Source organism: Hetaerina americana, unplaced genomic scaffold (genome assembly GCF_022747635.1).
Source record: "Hetaerina americana unplaced genomic scaffold, ioHetAmer1.1.p SCAF_1, whole genome shotgun sequence".
NCBI lineage: Eukaryota > Metazoa > Arthropoda > Insecta > Odonata > Calopterygidae > Hetaerina > Hetaerina americana.
This window is the reverse complement of record NW_027286069.1, coordinates 12,168,467-12,189,295: the sequence shown is the minus strand read 5'-3', so window position 1 is coordinate 12,189,295 and position 20,829 is coordinate 12,168,467. Positions and strand designations below refer to the sequence as shown.

Below are 20,829 nucleotides of genomic sequence, written 5' to 3'. Positions count from 1 at the left end.
CACTGGTGAACGACCGTTTTTTTTAGAGAATCGTTGCCGAAACACTTTTCCAACATTTCCAACGTCCGTGCGCCACTAAATCCGTTTTTTACGCAAAATTTAATACAAGTTCGTTGTTGCAAATTTAAATCCATTTCTGAAATTGTAAAAAATCGCCAACACACACAGAGATAGATGTACTCTTGGCTACGTAACTTTTGCAAATGTCAAGTTATGACACTAAGATTTAAAGGGAATATCAACAACAGATGTACCAATTTAACAAAAAAAACAGAACTCAAATCGGAACGATGGAAGCGCCACACGGTGGTTATTCCGGGAACTTTTTGTTCAAGGTAGTATTTCGAGTTCACCAAAACTAAATAAAATGTCGAGTAATTTACATTGCTCAATTAAAGAGCAATAAAAACTATGAGTGAATCGGGTTAAAATTAGCACGTGGTGGAAATTCATGAATTTTTTATTAAATTTCTGTTCTTTGAGGAGAAATTTCGTTGCGGAGGAGTCCCAAATAGGTGAATTTAAGTACGTAACACAAATTTCATTTTCGCAGGATATCTGGAATGAACAAGGCAATTGTTGAACTCGGTTTCCTCACTACCAGAACATCTTTTGTCCTTCCTCACACATTCCCTTCATTGGCGCTACAATCAACCACGGTTGTCTCAATCCACTCGATTGGGTTAAAGTTATTTTGGTTTCCGGGTGCTATTTATTCCCTTGCCCATACACCGAAACGTCCCTCGTTCATACAGCAACGGCTGTAACATGCGCCCTCTGCCCCTTCCGTTTCAAACCCCTCTATGTCCACGCCACACAAACCTCCCCCCCAACCTCTTTCCTCATCCTCTCCCTTCGCACACTTTCTTTGCCGCAACCAGTACCACGCATCCTGTTTCAGAAGGTCGAGCGGAACTTCCGGCGAAAACACTAAAATAAAAGAGCGAACGAAACTGGTGTTCTCTCTAAGTCTTCATTCTCCCATCCACCAACCCCGTCCTCCCCCACCGATCTCCTCCTTTCCAGCAATTCCGACGTTCCTTCGTCGACAACCCTCGCTCCCACTCCCCGTCCGCTTTCCTCCTTCAAGCTGCCTTCCTCCCATGCCTCCGAAATCCAACTGCTATTTTCCACCCGCCTGCCTCTTCCTTTCCCTTCGACTCCCATTCGACCCTCCGCGAATCTCCTGGCCCAGGAGCCGGTTTCTCTCCGGCACCTCTCTCTTTCTTTCTCTCCCCGACATCTCTCGGTCCCCTCTTGGTCACCAAGTGAAACTTTTTTCCCTTTCTTTCTTCCGGTCTCGGTCCGACCTTATCCTCACCCTCGCCCCGACTTTGCTTCGACTTCTCCAACGCTTTCTCCCGATTTCTCGGTTTCTCCTCAGCTCTTTTCTTCCTTCACTTCCCTTCCCCAACTTCACCTCCCCTCTCTCTCACTCACTCTCTCCATTCACTGTTTTCGTTAACCGCCCGCACCCATCCCATCTCGCTGAACCCATTCTCATGCTGCGAGTAAAGTTCCGTATATACGCACTCCATTCCCCGGAAACTATTTGCGCGCCTCCATTTCGGGAACTTAATTGGACGACGTGGGATTTAATGGGCGCGGGATGCGAGACCAGGGAAGCTCGACGCTGTTGGAATGAGTGAATGTAGGGATATGAGAAGAACTTATATTCATGGAGGCAGGCACACTATCCCCCTTGGGGCGCTCGACGATGGAGGATAGGCAACGAGGCGACGGGGCCGGGTCTCCGAACGGCCCTTTGCGGGCAATCCATCCGTTGGAATTTCTATCCTTATTCCTTTGTTTCTTCCTTGTCCTCCTCCTCTGAATGAGAACTGGTGCCGTCGAGTGAAACTGAAACTTGAATCTATACTCCTTGTTTGTTTGGGAATGGACTGTTGTAAATGCTGCCAAAGCTGAATTATTAATTAATTGAGTACAAATATATTTGTTTTTTTTCCGCATTTTAAACAAAGTGATTCGATTTGTTCACTGATATAAGTACTCACAAAGTTATGTTGGTTATGCTAGCATGGTTTGGCTTGAAATAATCTTCAATTTCGTTGTCATAAATTTGCCAATGAAAGTCCCAATCACGTGCCTAGCGCACCATGTCCTTCGAAACTCCACTCCACGACCTTGAGCAATAAATATGTCTTATTAGAGTCTTACTTTATCGCCTCCCAGAATTCTTATTCCATCCTACTCACTTATGCCTGAGTGAAATGGCTGTCTCATGGCATTACAAATTATTTAGTAAATTACATGGCGTAATCAAATAATTTACATTTTACATTTTTTCATGGCTGCAAAGCTAAAATACATATACAATGTAACAAATAATTAACCTTAACAATTAAAGTTTTAGTAAACATAACTAATTCTCTTCTTTTAGAAAATTGAATAGTCTGATCGTTTTGTTGAACTTTTTTCAAAATGTTTCAAATTACGTCAATTCTTAATTGATATATTATATTTTATATTATACCTTAAGTGAGTACTGTTCCCACAAACATTTTTCTACTTTTCAGTTTTCATATCGATCAAAGAAGTGTGTTCATCGATAAAGTTATTAATGAATGTCATCATCTCCGAAGTCATGCGAAAAAGTTCTTCACCAAAAGTCATTCAAAATAAGTATTTTTACGCCTTGTAACTTTTTGGTTGACTTTCTTTGGATAACTACGGTCATGAATGTTCATTTTTACAACCGCATTTACGATCACGCATTACGTTAGCAAGTCAGAGATTATTATTCTCCCCCAACCATTTTGAAAGAACTCTAACAAAGAATTTTTCTCACCGCCCGAACGACGAGGGGGAGGCGAGCCACTCGCAAAGAGCAGTCGGCCACGCCTCGCCTCCCTCTGCCCTCCCGCCAACACTCCGCGCGGCCGTATCCCCTCGCGCTCAGATGCTCCTGGGGCGTTGCAACGAGCAGGATGAAGTCCTATCGTAGTGTATCCTCTTTGTATGTCGATTGCACCGTGCTATGGCGGAAAAGAAGCTCCAAAGGCGTCTTGCTAAAAATTATATTCGGTTCTCTCTCGCCCGCTGACGCCCTAAAGTGGATTGTGAATTTCTCGTCTCGGCAGGAACTTTTAAATCTCAAGTTTGAATGCCTCGCAAGTACACAAAAAAACAAGACGAAAAGAATGAACGAACAAACTTTACTCCATTTCGTTCCCCAAGTCATTTTCATCACTATTTTGAAATGCCTTAAACTTCAAGTTATGTCCGTGAAGCGAACAATGCACGCGTGGCACCAGCTGTAATTACTCCAAGAATCTGAGTTCTCCATTTATGTTCTCCTTTTGATTAGTGAAATAAAATAAAATGAGAATCATAAAACAAATTTTTAATTTACTTCTCCGGAAGATAATGCCACTTTATTCAAATGTTTAAGATTAAACAGAACACTAAAATCGACCTCTAAAATCCTTTCAATTAAATCAAAATTACTTCAAACACTGCATATCATTAAACTATATTAGCATAATTCACAGAATAAGTCAATGCATTTGACATAATTAAATATTTAAATTATTGACGTAACCCATCGGTATTAATTTAAACCAAGCATCCTTTTTTACAAGTGATAAAATAGTTACTGAAGAAAACACTATGGAAACCAGGTTATTTTAAAAAAATCAATAATAATTTTAAGACAATATAGACTAGTTTTTCATCATCATCATACAACAAAAACATCATTTTTTTATTATCACCATTCTAAATTGACTAAAATTATTGATTGTCGTGCATGTAAACATGGGTTTCTACCCAATTAACTGCACTTCATCATTAAATTCTTAACTTTATTGAGGTTAAACACGATTTTATCTTTCAGTTGCACTCTTAAACAATATTACCTTGCGTCATCTGCATGTTGTGCCAATAAAGCAATTGTATCATAACGCACACCTAAACTTAACTATTAACTTGACTGACACGATCAACATGGAACGGTACGTATATCAACTCACATTCCGGAAACTCCAAGGTCTTCCAAAAAATTGGAAAGTTTCCAGAGTGATTCCAAGGCCTACTAATGTATTGCGTAAGAAAATACATTGATTTAAGTGGCTGTATATCTAAATAATGATTTCAAAATGGTGTAATTCATCAAATTGTTCATTTTCAGTTGATATTTTCCCTCCGGGTCTCCGTCCAGCATCGAGCTAATTTCCGCAATATCATCCGGAGACCCCGGGGGTGATTTGCATTCGGGGTAACCACGTCCGACGCCGCCGGATAGGTGGTTACCCTTGGTAGGATCTTCGGTAGAACCTTTAACTCCACTGAACACACACAGAAAGAGGACAACGACTTTGATAATAATTAATTATAAATCTAATTTATGAGGATATTTGGTATCAATATAAATAATTGAACGCGTACATTTTTTAAGCATCAGGAATTGTATTAAGAGTTGAAGTGATAAAGCTTAAACTATTAATAACACTTCAGTCGTGCTTGAGACTTGAGACTTGCTTGAGTCTATTTAGCCGTCTTATTTGGTTACCTTTGAATAAAGTGAAATCATGTTCTCTCTAACATTTAAACGCTGGAAATGATTGATATAGTTCATATTATTTTTGTCCTCTACTGTCGAGTCTTGAACTGCATCATAACTACATCATAAATTATGGATTCAATGAAGAAAGCAGCTAATGGTATATAAACATATAATGTGGCCTTATAACCACCAGATAAATTTAAGTTTGTTGGATAATACATGTGCATTCAGTCGTGCATCTCATCTTTCAATGTAAATATTTTTACCATAGGTGGTACCATCGGATATACTTTCTGGTTGAAAGAATTTGTTTCATCCGCTCAAAAATCCATATAGAATGATATATACATCCATTTGCAATAGTTTCTTTAAACATTAGTAGTGACATGACTTTCAAGTAGTATCCATCATCGTATTCAGTTTCGATGGAAATTCAAAACACACTGAACCAAATTTAAAAATTTTAGGGAAGGAAAATTTGAATTGACCTCGGCAATTGAAAGCTCCGATTGGACCGGATGGGAGGAACATGTTTACATACATAAGAATAAGAGTTCAACCTTTACACATGCCTTGTTTCCCAGCGTCGCTGGTTCCACATTATAATTTAAGAACTGTACCACGTCACCAACAGCACACGAAGTTCTTACGGATATACGTGAAAGTTGAATCTCTGGTCAAACTGGTGGACAAACTTTGCGGATTCATATGAACACACTCACGCTTATACACAAACAAGCTAAATTTTGGTGGTTTCAGGGGAAGTGTTTCCCACGCGAGGGGTTGGCATTTGTGAATTCAAAACTTTCAGCGAAAATGGCACGAATGACTGAGTGCACGCAAGACCAGATAATAAAGCAAACAACGCTGGAGATTATTAAAACAGAAACATTGTGTTAAATATCCGCCAATTGAAAAAAAACGTTCCAAAAAAATTATACACTATGGTATGGAATTAATGTATTCTCCATATTAGTTGTAATGCCTATCCGTTTATACCAACTAAGCACACAAAAACATGGCGGCACTAAGTACCGTCGTAATAACTAATGTTCAAACTGTACAATATTACAGTTGAATAGGGGGAAGAGGGCTACAATTTTGATTTGTATGCGGGAGTAATGGAGAGAAGGAATAGAACTATAACCAATCGTTGGTGTTTCTGAAGTTTTGAATATGAACACACTAGTACGCAGCGGGAAAATGATTAGTTAATGTTGCAATGGATTTTAGTTTGTCATGAATAATAGTATGCTCTTTGGACATTAAATTTAGCCTTATATGTGCTATTTTCCTCTCAGTGCTCTTGTATTTACTCGTATGTCAAAACAGCTATCACTCGGTTATGTCTAAAAGACTTATGCATTTTGGAGTGAAGCATAGATTCATGTGAGCTCTTATGCTATACGCCAACATAAGGGTTTATAATCATTACGTAACGGTTAGGTATTTTTTACGTGCTTGCGACTATGTTCGTGTATTTCATTGTCCATGGTCACACGCTTGCAGTAACATTATAGCTGGATCCTGGATGGTTGGTCCCAAGCGTAGGATTCATCTCTCTGGAAACCGCATCTAGTGATTAGTTTGGGCGTGAGTGCTTGCGTGCGCGCGGGGTTCCTCATGCCTGATCTCAAGCGAGGGATTAAATTTCCTCATGAAACAATTAGAGAGATTACCGTCGTGGAGACTCTTTGGAATTTAGTGAATTGCCATAACGTGAGAGTTGCCTCTTCGTCATGCAACGCGGAATAGGAGTGTCACCGTCCTTGATCATCCTCGTGCGTCGCTAATCGCTGGTAGGAAAGTGAAATTACATTCATGAAAATAAACGCTGATGTTTTTACACTGATTGTGTTTAGTGTTCACACTCTCTGCTAAAGTATTAATTCCTCGTCAATTGTCACAAAGGGCTGGTTCGGGATTTAGTGAGTGAATGTAAAATAATTGTCTCTCGTGTCCAATTCAACCACCAATATTTGCGATAAAATGACTGTGGTGAACATTTGGAGTCTCCATTTTCATTTGCTGTTAATAAGCCAATGTCGGTACTAACCTTTAAATAGGTAATTTAGAATTAATACTACAACATCTGCAGTTGATTGAGATATCTAATTCCCATATTTACATTCACAAACATCCATAGTATCAAAATACGTACATAAAATATTTTCATAATTATATTATAAACATAAACAGGTTATAAAGATACTAATTAATCATGCTTAGTTTTTCGATTTTTCCAATTTTTTTCTCCTATCGGCTAAGGAGATTGTTTTCCCAGGCATTAAAAATTTGAGAATCAATTTCATTTGGTGACCAATTTATTGGATTAATATACAGGTATATAGAACCCGAACTTGGAAGTAATTTTATTATGAAAGTGGTGATCCGGATCGTTTTGAGCCCCTGTGGATTATTCAGAATGTAGTACTAGGTTGCGTACATCATTCGTCGGATGGGATGATAAAGTTCGGGCCCTTTTGTCAGATTCTGTTTAAGAATGGAGCGTTTAAGGCGTCCAGTTTCTCTCAATTTCATTTCTTATTTCTATCGCTAATATTTTTGCTTTTAGTTCTCTGCAAATTTATGTCTCTTATATCTCACATAATGAAAAAGGCACTCGTTCCCAGGAAACCAACTCATGTGATCAACTTTAAATGTACATTATTAATAAATTCAAATTTGCTTTCGTAGGAATGAAACGTTTTTATAAATAAGGAAGATAATCTGATTGCATCATATTGAAAACTCGAATATTTTCAATGTACCTTTTGTTTTTACAACGAATTGCAATTTTAAATAACATTGTATCGATGCTAATTATTATTTATTATTATTAAAAATACACAAGTGCTGATAGACATTGTCAGGTGGCACACAAGTCCCAAATAATCGCAAAAGATAATAGATAAAATCAGACTTCAAAACACAAATCTCTTTAACAAAACAAGCGAATCCCCATCCCACTTACAACCATTAATCAGCAAGAAAAATGATAAATTAAAAAATATATATTTATATAATATAAAAATATATATTATTATATAATATAATACACCACACATCAATCAAATTATTACATATATACCTTACATCTATTCTTAAAAGTATACATTCTGTTAGGAAAGGGCTCGAATATTTTTGCAAGTAAGGTGTTCCAACCAACAATTGTTCTATTTAGAAAAGAAAATGTTCGATAATATTGCTAATATTAAATGAACTATCAATCAATATCTTAACAGATTATATTTAATAAAGTTTTAAGCCTGTAATCTTACCTATTAGCAAGATAGTTGTGAAAAGTCTCCTGAATAAGCGAGATGAACATCCGTAATGATGCGTAATAGGATAAATTAATTTGCATAACTTATTTAATTTTTCCGAAAAATATTTAATGTGAAAATTTATTATAGCCAAATTTTCAATGTATTATTATTGATATATTTTCTACCTGGACGATTTTTGTGGTCTGAAAATTCTTCTGCTCGAATTTTCGTATTACTTTTTTTCTAAAGCCAAAATAATAAACATGAATTTTCCTTTTGACGAATTCATTCATCACATTTATTCCGATATCCTTGGAGTTAATCATAGTTTTTACAAGTCAACTGCGAGAAAATCTTAACTCTGTATTAAAATTTATTATTATTTATATTCTAAAATGATAACTTTCTTATCACAGAAATATTACTTTAAATATAAATCTCTGCGGGAGTTTTGCAAATTTTATGACATTCTGTAAAATATCGAGGCACCAATGTAGTAATGATACTGTGTGTCGAAGTAGAGAGATGTCAAATATTCAAATTTATGTTTTTTTTCATTTAGAGGGAGGTTTTACGATATGGTTGACTGATAGATATGATAAATGAACACGAACACATTCGTACTCACGGAGCAACACAAGTCAATAATTTTTACATCATTTGATTGGCAAGGTCTCTTCAGACTTTATTGATTCCCTTTACTATTACTTAAGTCACTGGAATAAAACAGTGGAAGTGGGAAAACTTGATACAAAATTTGTATTGGCTTAAATCTTGCGGTTCGATTTTTTGGAGAGCGTATTATTTAATCGTAGGAGTACATAAGGAAGCAAGTCCCAGCATAACTCAAGGGTCTTCCGTAAAATTTGTGTTTAATTATCCCTGATTAACGACCAACCTCCTTTATCCACGGTAGTTTTAAGTATTACTTACCTAAATTGGGAATTCAAGGGAAATTTCACATAATACTTATTACTCAATAATTGAGTAAATTACACATTTCATTCAAACTGCTATTCGGTTATGAATTTCCAGAAATTACGACCTGAGGAATCACTCTAAAGATTAAATATTATGCTTCATCGAGCCTGAGAAAAGGTCCCTTAGAGTAACATGAAACTCAAATGAGTTACCATGAAATCTAGGCAGTATTTGCATTTAAATTTCGCGTTTTCTATGGGTATGACTATTGGAAACTCATACCCATAGAAAACGCGAAATTTAAATGGAAACGATTCCTAGATGTCTTGGTAACTTATTTGAGCTTCAGAAACATTTACTTTAGGGCCATATTTCATGAGTGGGCATCGCTGTTTCGTTTTTACGGAGCGACCAACCTCCGGAATGCGTGGCCGCAATTAGGAACCTAGGTCTGGAAGCATTTCACTCGGCCTGTCCCAACCAGGGAGAACGGGAGTGGCATAGAGCGGGGGTAGGTTTGGGTCAGGAGGAGGGACCGGTGGGGGCACGGTGGAGGAGAGGTTGGGGCAGGAAAATGGCGCTTTACTCTGCATGCGGCAAATCCCCCATCCCCTCCCCGACTCTTCCGGCCAGTCCCATTCTCTTAGGAAAAAAAGAGAAATAACCCTCTCCAACTTCCCTGCCGAGTCATTGATCCTTTTCCCTTCACGTGACAATTGCCGTGCATCACGGGGATGCCCCCAAAAGCAGTTGAGCGTATTTTCCATGTGTGTGTGAGTGGCGAGAAACAATCGCGGACCTTCCCAATGCCGCAGTGATCCCGTCGGCGGCGACCGCGGTCCCGAAAAAGTGGAGAAAGGCGGTCGAGCGGAGGGAGGGGCAGGAGCGGACGGGGTAGGGAACAGGGAGGAGTGCGGGATGTGTAAATGAGGAGGGGATGGGAGAGAGAGAGGAAGGGGGGATGGAATCGCCAGGAAATGGAGGGAAAGGGGATACGGGGGGAGTGGGGGTGGAGGGGAGTGGAGGGGCAAAAGAGCCGGTAATTTGGTGCAAGTGTCGCCGCCGTTTGACCGCGGATTCGCAATCGAGACGAGGAAAATAAATACACGTATGCCTATGTATAAAAATAAAACAGAATGAGCTTCCAAAAAAAATGAGTCCTCGCCAAAATCTTTTGGAAAAGAGACGCGCAGAAACGTCCCGTACCACAATCGATGGGAAAGCTTTCACTTTTTTTCTTTACCCCCGGGGCGCCATTTTTGCGCGGTGAACAAAAGAGGAGGGAAGAGTTTACATTGGAATTTCATTTCGTCCTCAACTGCTACGTCTTCCTTCCTCACCCATCATTCCCTCGGCTGTAAGGGAGCGGCATTGAATTTCACATTATTTTATTTACCTCATAAGAAATAATTCAGGAAGAATTAATATGTGTATGCGTGAATATATATATACGTATGTATGTGTGTGTATATATATATATATGTATATATATATATATATATATATATGTATTAATATATGACATATACACACACACACACACACACATATATATATATATACACAGATATTATGTGTGTATATATATATATATTTTTTATTATTTATTTGTGCTCATTCTCAATTCATATTTTTCATTCTCGAATGGGAAAGTTTCAAATGGATAAAATCTGATTTCCCGCATACCCGCAGTGTCATCTAAGGGAAACACTTGCGAAAACTCATTTATCAATCTCCACGAGTATTGATTTGTTCCATCAAGAGTTTGATTTACACCGGCTCGGTCATCTTTTCTCCATTTCTCGGGAAATCATCAATTTAGCAGCCCGTCTATTCGAGAATTAGTTAATATTGAGGATCGCCGAGTTGAGAATATAGATGGGGGAAAAATAGGAAGTCATCCTTGATAGAGGGGTCTGTGTACCTTGAGCAGGGGACATCATTTCTTTTCATCTCATATTCCCAAGTCCCTGTATTCCTCGGAATGGAAAGGTCGACAAGAGTTATCTCCAAGTATGGTTGAGCAGAGCGGACTCCAACCAGCCCTGAGACTATTTAAGGACTTTTTTTACAGAGATTAACAGTCCCTTGTCAACTGGCACCATTTTTTCAATATTAAATCTGTCTGTAACCCCAAAATAGAATGTGTCGTTTGAAAAAGTTACTTCACAAGAATAAACTCGGGCGAAAGTATGTTTGTTTTTTACTCTCCTGACCTTTTCATTTAAATTTTTCTAAATATTTTAATTGGCATCGTACAGCCATTTTTTTTGACAACTTTAAATTTTACTCCTAATTTAACCCGATTGACAGTTAAATAATCATGCATCAGGCAATTTGTCGTAATTTATTTTAGACTCCATTGATTTTGCTCTATTGTACTAGCCTCAGTAACTCACTCGCCATTAGGTAGTCTAGAGGAAAACTGATATGTTTGTCAAGGTTTCCGATAACTCGACAGTAGTGGTTAGAATTCTATAGGCCTTTTACATGAGCCTCTCACCTCGTAAAAGGTGATTAAATACATGGACTCTTAATGACAGGGAGATAGAGGCTTTTGAAATGAAGGGCAATTATCACTTCCCATCAGCTGGCAACTATCAACGGAGAGCAATCACTTCCGCTTACGGAGTAGTGCGTTTATTTCAGCTGTTTCTAATAGGTTGAAAAAATCGACTGCCTGATGCATCAAAATAATTGATTGGATTAAATTAAAAGCAAAAAATGCTATTTTCAATCGTCAAACGTGCCTTAAGTAAAAAAAGTTAATAATATTCACTCTAATCTTTAGAAGAGAACATGTATGGGTCCGTTTGAACAATTACTGTTACTATTAAAAATAACGTATATGCACGTACCTCTGAACATATTCGTGAAAGTGGTATATACCGTCTTCATCTGACGATGAAAATTGTGTACACTCTAAATTCAGTTGCCAGTGATTAAAAAAAATCATATTGATAATTTCTGCTATCACCGCGTGACAATCAAGACTGGATTTAGGAATGGAAGACAAATGCGCTGCTCTGATTTAAGCGGTAACATTTATCACCAACATCAACTTCGCATTGGTTTCAAATCTCCTCCTTTGAAAATACATGTCTCTCCTATTTAGAGATATTTGACAGGTTTTAAAATCAAAACGACATGGTGGGAGTAATTAAATGACTCGTCTCTGACTGTCTTCCGTTCATAATGGAATCGATTCTTGCCTAATTACCAACAAAAATCCGTTTTTAGAGTTTTATATTTGATTTTTTTCGAACTCCTAAAAGCAATGGCGTACTCAAATAAAGCATGCCACCGCATTTCCCATTCAGTAAAAGATTTTTCAAATTGAAGGACAGATGACCTACACAGTACCTCTTTCCCGTTTCAATGCGATTGATTCAATCACAGGACTCAGCAAGTCCTCCAACGTTTTACGTAACCAGCCTCCTTGGGCGGAGAGGCCATTTGTCTCGACGGAAGGGAGGAGTGCGCGTTAGAGCCTTGCGTACAAGTGCTGGCGTGCAAGCGATGATTAGTGGCACGCGCCCCTTGTCGACTTCCCTTTAACACGCTGATAGGGGGGATAAAAACATAGTCGTCGCTGACCCCTATCCCTCCGGCTCACTACTTCCGCCTGGCTAACCTTCTCCCTTCCTCCCCCTTCCCGGTGTCATGACCACCCTTGGCCCCTCTCCCCCTTTCAAACACTCTCCCCCCCTAACCCCCTCACCCGGAGGCTCTTCAGACTACATTTCCCTTTCATGCCATCGCGAGCGTTATGGCCACCGACATCATATCCGCGAATTCATTCCTCCGTGCCCCGCGGCCGGCTCATTCAGCGCACCACGAGAGAGGGAGAAAGAGAGAGGGCACGTTCGTCGCCCCCGCTAACACCGCTTGTCTCCTTTCCCCACCACCTCTCATTCGCGGTGTCCCCTATCCTGTTACTATCCCCCTACAGCTACCTCACCCTCGAAATGCGCTGGCTTCCGGTGATACACCCGGTCGGCCTCCAAACGCCTCCCTCCATCCCACCCCTAAACCTCCACACCCACTCTCTCTCTTCCTCTCCTCTCCCCCTCAAACACTGTCCGAGGGCGTAATGCGCTCTGCTGAGCCAAACGCCTCTCATACACACTCCTCTCCCTCACTCATTCACTCACTCCCTTCGCCCCCGCATCGTTCCAATGCCCTCGAAAAGACCCGCGTTGATTCATTCCGTTTAGGTTTTTTTACTTTTGAGAATTTTACTATTTTTTTATGCTTAATAGCGTTCTGAGTGATGGCCACGGACGCATCGACAGAACTTTTCGTTCTTTTTTTGCGACGCTTTCCTTTCACGCGGTCGTGTATAAAGAGGAGGAAATTCGTATGCGGGAGCGACATATACAAAGCAGTAAAATTCATTATCGAATAAAATACTATCGATCTATTATGTGTTTGTACTCCGTCATAAGTTTGTCATTACGCACCGTAAAGCACGAAAAAGTAATTGAACTTATCTTTAGATATGTTTAAACACTGAAAGCGATACTAAAGTTTGAATTAAATTGCCTGGTATTGGAGGAAATGATTAATTCATTTGCAGCATTGCCATTAACAGTAAATGATGTGCCATATACCCGTAATATATACGTCCTTTTCGATTGAATATTAGCCCACTACCTTCATAAAGCATATTACCGTTAGGTGATGGATATATTGAAGAAACTGATTTTCTGCTTGCTTTATTACCCTACACCCTCAAAACCCAACCAATCCGACATTATTGCTGCAAACCTATGGCACCTACCTACCTTGCGAGTGGTTTGGCATTTAATATGATAAGAATAAATTATTTAAAAGTAACTGTAATTAGAATATGGTATTTTGTGTAGAAAGTCACTTGCTACCTTAGCTTTAAAGTATAATATAGCCATTTTGTCGTATACGAATTTCGTCGTGGGTGTGGTTATCAGTGGTTATCCCAAATGGACTCATAAGGTAACATCAACGTAGTGCTGTAAAGATGCTGTAAAACACAGACTGAATGCTTGTAATAAATAATGAATAAGGTCCGAAAATTTAGTTTTCTAATGTTTATTTACTGAAATTAAGTAAATACAAGTTTACCGGTTCTAATACTGAAAGAAACTCCTTCCAATTGCACACAACTGCCAAGGATCGACCCAGTTTTTCCATTTTCTTATTGATAACAGCCAAAGACAAGTAAGTTTTGATTTGAACAAATTAAATTTTCGTCCAAAGCTATACTTCAAATTTCATTATTAGGGATGAACCATAGTACGTCGATCTTTTGTAGCACTGATCAGAGATATATTTTTGGAGAAAACGTTGACTATTCAATTTTTATTACAAGCAGAAAATAAACGCATATAGCACGAGTAGATGGTAAAACAGCCAGAGGTTGTTTGAAGGTTCAAAAGGGTTATGCCTTGAGGGGTCCCGTGAAGGGAGTCAACGAGGAGGAGATGAATCCCCTCCCCCAAAACCGGCGAGTGAGAGAGGAAAAAAAAGAAAGAAAGGACCGACCGACTGCTACAGCGGTGTGCACGGTAGGTTCTTTTTTGCGGGTCGAAGGGGATGATGGTGTCGGGTGTGCCTGACGTGCTCGCCGTTATTCATTGCAGGAAAAGTGGACGAGAAGGCGACCCAGCTGCATGCCATCGCCTCGCTAAAGGTTCTGCTGGACGCCACCAAGCCCCCCGCCAACGGCGCCGCCACCACCACCTCATCCACCGTGGCCGTCGCGGGGGCCCCCAACCACATGCAGTCGGCCGTGCCCCCGCCCACGGACGTGGGAAGGGGCGGCAACCAGGAGACGCAGCTGGCAGGCGGGCGGGGCAGGGAGCAGCCCAACGGCGTGGCCGGCAGCATGGAGGGCGGAGTGAGTGCATGAAACCCTTTATGAACCGAGATAAAGAGAATTCAAAAATCACACTTGAACAAATATGGCGAAACGAATGGGAAACAAAAATGTTTGCGTCTCCCCTTCATACAATTCGCACCTCCCAAAGGATTCGAAAAGGGTTCGTGACACCATATAAATCGACCAACATTTTTTTCTAGGTGTGATCTAAATTTTAATAATGCTTGTTATTCTTCGTATTGATATTCATAAGCCTTTGATGTAGTCGAAGCCTCAAATTAAAAGCTGTGTTAATTGCTGTCAGGTTAAGAAGTCAAGAAAATGAAATTAATACTTGATGTCTAATGATTATGCAACGTGCGTGACACATGTGTACAAGTTGTCACATAACTTTACGGGGCTCCTAAATGACTACTTACAATACCACTTCCCTTTCTTCACTTAAAATTTTGGCGAGGCAAATTAATAAATACTATTACATATACAATTGGTAAATCAATTATATAAAAACAATCCGATGGTGATTTTGACCATGCCCCAGGGTAATGCAAATTAGGTTTCTATATTTTTTCGCGTTTCCCAGGAGGACATGAGCAAATTCAGACGACTTTCTACGACATGAGTTATAAATTGAAGATATAAAAACATTGATATAAATTTTCTATCATTATTTTTTGCATTAAAGAAATATTTTTTAGCATGACAAAAGACGATAATTTCATGAAACTCTGCCTGCTGAACTTCGTCGCCAAAATTGCGATAAATCATACTCCTCGAATAATACTACATACGAGTACTGAGGAAAACCAGAAACTGTTTTCAAGTAACAAATTTCCTTTTAGGTATAATAGTTTTAAAGACATTTGTTTACTGTTTTTTACAATATTCATGGGTGAATTGGAAATTTTGTATCATATGTTTGGTGTCTATGATCTTGAAATGCAAGATAATATGAATTTAATAATACAGAATGTAGTAAAGCGTTGAGTTTGTTGACGGATCTATGTATCGATGTTCCGCGGATTATGCTATTAAATATGATATCATCTTTCTTGGAGAATAATTGTAGTTGATCCTAAAATAGATAGACGTTTTTCTTGCATTACTCAAAACCAAGTTGAATGGGTACATTTATATAGTGTCCTATTTGTTAATTCAAAATATAGCTTCATATATTTTACCTCTAATTAAATTTATCCGTTAATTGCATGACAATAAATTAAAAATCGTAGTATGAATCCAATTAGTATCGACGTTACCATAATTAGAATTCACGATTCACCTTAAATGTCAGTCAAACGAGGCTATAATGGACATAATAGTTATTGAAATTATGAAATTGATGAAAAAAGGGCTTGAATAAATATAAAATAATTACTTATTGACACAAAATACATGGTTGAATTATGAAATGTTTTTATATTGTGGTATTTTACATGTATTCCGGCGTAAAAGTAAAGAATTGCGTTGAATTAGAGAGCTAAAAAATATATTTCTACACCCTACCTCTCCTCAACTAAAATCTTCACCAAAACTAGTTAGGATAACATACAATAGTGAAAATGATGATGCCCATAAAATTATTCCAATTTTATTGATTAATATCAATTAAATTTATTTATCATCAATTAAAGTTATCACGCAAGTTTATCCTCTATCAGATTTTAGGAAACTAAACAAAACTAATCGATGACTTATCATTCATTTGTTTTAATTGTTAGGAAAATATATTAAACCCCAGCGCTTGTGTCGTCCAGGGACTTCAGAGCTCAAGTCCACATGTATGTTGTGGTGTCAGTGCCTCTATTAATCCGGGCGTTCTTCTTTCCACGGAATGACGGGACAAAGATGAGGTCGACGTTAATTGTGCTGACCGAGATTTTGGCCATCGTCATAAATGTTATCGGCTTCCCTGCACCCAAAAACCCCGCGGTTGGGAAAGCCGATGTGATTTTATTCCTCCCCTCCCTCCCGTCACCGCGTCCCATAAACATCACCTCCGATTGCCGAGGGCGAAGGCGAGAATAGAAAGGAAGGTTGGGCCTCGTCACTCAAAAACGCTCGGTGAATTCGGATTCATTCGTTCCGTGAATATCTCGGCGGGTCATAACGGGAGGATCTTCTCCCTTTCGCCATTCTATTAAGTGTAAGTGCTCCCCAGCAAGCTGTCAAAGGACCATTAATGGGCAAATAAAGCCTAAAATTACTACAAACATGAGAACGAGTCTAAAAGCCCTCGAATCCAATCTCTGCACAAACCGACAAATTTACCATGGAAGCTACCGTACTTATAAGCGCTTAATACGTAATCTTGGTAATTAACGGCATGAATTACGGCCTTTTGAAATAAACCCAACCGGTGCCACATGCAACGGGTGCACGAGCGTCATTGTTATGCATTACTGCAAAGCTGAAATTCACTTCGTATAGTTAGTTGTTTCTGTGGGCAGTAACAGCAGAGCGTGTGAACGCATTCTCAGAGAGAACACTTTCTCTGCCCATTTTTGAAGAGGGAAAGATAAAACTGATGTTATGTCATATCCTGAGTAACTGAAATGCGTTAACTAAAATTATGATTAGAAGTCGTGGTCTCACGCTCGGGGCAGTGCATTTTTTAATATTCTATATTAATTAAGATTATAATTCTGAGGTGGATATCCAATGTCATAAATTATCATTTTTCAGGTGATAAAACGTTACACAGGAAGTAATTCCCCTTATGCCTTTGCCCACTTGCGCAAAATACACCCGATTTCACCGTCAATAATCAATACTTGAACGCTGGACATTCCCTCGTTCGACCTTAATTTTCCTGATTCCATGGAAAACAATAATCCGTTATCAAATTGAAAAGCTAATGATGAGTAGAGTTGAATATAAATCCATAAATTTGATTAATTACGTCTAATTAATCCGCAGTGAAGAGGATTTTTCCGTTTAATAACACTTAATCAAGAACCTAAACGACACACTGCTGAAACCGGGACTTAAAACTACGACATGTCAAAAAGACTTGTAGGATGCATTGCATTAAATACTTAATGTTTAGTGAATGACTAATCAAAGTGTATTTTTGAAAAATAAACTAAGGAATTATGTTATAACATAGATTAAAACTTGCATTTTATCGAGCTTAAAACATAGGGGTCGTGTGTGTGTATGTATATATATATATATATATATATATATATATATATATATATATATATATATATATATATATATATATATATATATATTTGTATGCATGTATAAACATATGGTTTTTATAAAATATTTCCTAGTTTTTACTTTAAAAACATCAACTTATACACGTACCTATGGAAAAATACTCCAAAGTCACTTGCCATAAAACAGTAACTTGATTAAATACATGACCTTTTAAAAATTGAATTGATGCGAAATTGACCAACCAAGGTGTGCAAGCAAACATGAGAGGACACACTCTGGAGCTGGTGAAGGGCACCGTTAAGGTTGTCGAAAGGTCACACTAACCTTAACTCACCTTGATATCACATTATATGCACGTTCTTTTATTAATAATCCTGGCTGGGACAATATTTCTTGACACCACATTTTTCCCCGAAAGAAATCGCTAAGTAGATTGAAGCATGAGCAATTGTCCCAAAAAGCTTTAATAGATTCTGGAATTCAAACTTTATGATTAATTTTTAGGTTCTCCAATGCAGTTCCACATCGGAGAACATAAGAAAGGGAGTATTCTCTAATAAACGACGGAAAGTAGCGTATCAGTAAGAAACCTCGCCCCAAGAAGATAATTAACATGAACTTAAGAATAACCACGTTGTCAGATAGCTTCGTCTTAAGGAAAAAAGAAAAACAAAGAAAAATGTTGGTACCCTAAAAATATTCAGATTAATTCAGATATCGGCAGTAGGGGAATATTATAAGAGCGTGAATGAAGAAAAGAAGTTTCTGCACATTACAACGATATATTTATCAATTTTATCCTTTTGTTAAATCAAAACCTTCAGGTACTCTTACATTACTATTATGATTAATTTTATTGATATGGACAAAGTAGAGCAGAATCCAAACGATTAATGGTTACGAATATAAGTAAGTGAAATTGATAGGTTTTGTATTACATTAGAATATTATATTCATTTTCCACTATCCGATGTAACACTTTGTAATTGGGTATCAAAAAAAGGGGCCCAAATATGGATTTTCTACAGGTACCCAGACAACCTAAAGTAGATCTACAATTTGGTTCATTTTTTTTTCCTTCGCTTCTTTTAGTCACTTTACTCTAAATCAAATTTATCACATTCCACTCTTTCTCTTGGTAGATATTATTCATTTTTGGTGACGTGTCTCTCTTGTGGGTCCCAAAGGCGTATCAAAGCGGAAGATTCTTTTATGTGGCTTATTTTATCATCTGTTGTGCTACCAGGGGAAGTAAAACTGTCTGTTCAAAGAATTTTACTTGATCGAAAAAAGATATCTTGGAAATATGCTTTAAAATAATCAAGAAATTTTCATTTTGCTTTCAGATAATTTTTCACCGTCAATAGTTTAGAGTATATACTAAGTTTCAATTTGCGAACATTCTCTAGTTATACAATCTTCACTTTATGATTTATCTTATTATTTCTATCAAATCAATATTTATGAACACGTGAAGGCAACACATTTTATTTTGAAAGGAATTCCTCCACGCATGTGCATGTTACTTGGTTTCTTTCATAACATCTATTAAAATATAGATCGACGTTTTTTTAGGCACAATTCTCAAACGATTAATTTTCCATTTTATTTCCCCACTAAGGAAAACTAAGAATTTAATTTTGTATAAGTTTTGCGCATACTTTAGGAATACGTCATAAATTTACTGTGCTGCAATTTATTAGAGGGTATTTTCCAGACAACGAGGACGGTCGGAAGGAGCAAAAGAATAGAGGAAAACCGCCAACCCTTTTGAGAGAGAAAGAGAGGAGGGAGGGAAGGATTAGAGGATCGCTGTGGCGAAGCTTAGAAGCGTATTCTTTCGTTTTCAGGGGAAGAATTATCCTCGGATAGAGATTATGCAAGAGAGGCCTAGGGAGGGTGGAGGGGGATGAGCATTAGCGAGGCTCCGAAGCGAGTGAGGCCAGAGAGGGTGCGTTCCCAGATGTCCCTGGCGTTAGGGAACAGGATGGGAGAGGCAGAGGAAGTTGGCCTTCAAAGGGATTAGGGGCTGGTGGGGGTGGTAGTTCGGCGAGAGGTAGTAAATGGAGTTGAGAAGTTTAAGAAAGAAAGGAAAGTAGTGAGAGAAAAAAGAAAAGACGATAAGCAACGAGCGCGACAAATTTCAAAGAAGGTGTATTTTAGAAACTGCGATCGGTAGACAGAAAGAGAGCATTATGTAGCGCAAATATGTCATATGAGACGAAAATGGATATATATATATATATATATATATATATATATATATATATATATATATATATATATACATACTAGTTCAATGAATGCCTTTCCGCTGGGTTTGATTTCGTTTCTCTGAAATAACATAACCACTCCTTTCGACCATCAGGACTCAATCTGGGGATATGAAATAAGAAAAGAAATGGAATGGCCGGTGATTGGCTGAAGGATTCCCCGAAGGGTGAGGTGCTGGGGTGTGAGGAGTTAACTCTCCCCCTCCGCTCGCGGGGGTTGATTCTCCCGACCTTTCCGTCGAGGCAAATATTTGGAAGAGCCTGGAGCTATAATGTGCTCACTGAGACTCGGCATGAGTTTGCTTTGTGTAAAATTTAATTGTAGCGCCATTTATTAGGTTTATGAATTTTTTTCGCAAATTGTTATTTTTCAAACTCGAATATGTCCCATGAGTCGAAAACCTAATAATTATTTTCAGCAGTCACTACCGCTTGATGCAAATTCATGTCATTTTTTGACCTTTTCACTTATGTAGTTTCTTTCTTAATATTCGGAAATAATTGGGGTCACTGCGAATTACGTCTAGAGAAATGTTACCTCATTTGACATTGAAAGGACTATATCTTGATTTTTTCATGAATTTTGAAGAACATGAATAATTATTTACTTGTCTTCTAGCTTAATTCTTGCAATTTATTTTGAGAAATATTCATTCAGTGCTATCTGTTGTCAGAGATCACTAAACGAAGTGTCACTTAAATAAAATATAGTTTAATGAATTGTGTAGTCACCACGAAATTCGTCTATATTAGATATCAATTTAATTTTTTTTTTAAATCTTGATAAAATGATTGTTTATCATACGAATT

The 20,829-nt window shown here is 38.2% G+C and overlaps 1 protein-coding gene across 1 annotated transcript in view; it reads left to right on the top strand.

The window, feature by feature from the left end:
* Window positions 1-20,829, top strand: part of LOC139696651 (sodium/potassium/calcium exchanger Nckx30C-like) — a 215,936-nt gene that overhangs the window by 6,612 nt on the left and 188,495 nt on the right. Inside the window, exon 3 of the mRNA XM_071595469.1 lies at window positions 14,337-14,593. Within this exon, the coding sequence (XP_071451570.1) occupies window positions 14,337-14,593 (257 nt within the window). The remainder of the gene's footprint in view (window positions 1-14,336; window positions 14,594-20,829) is intronic.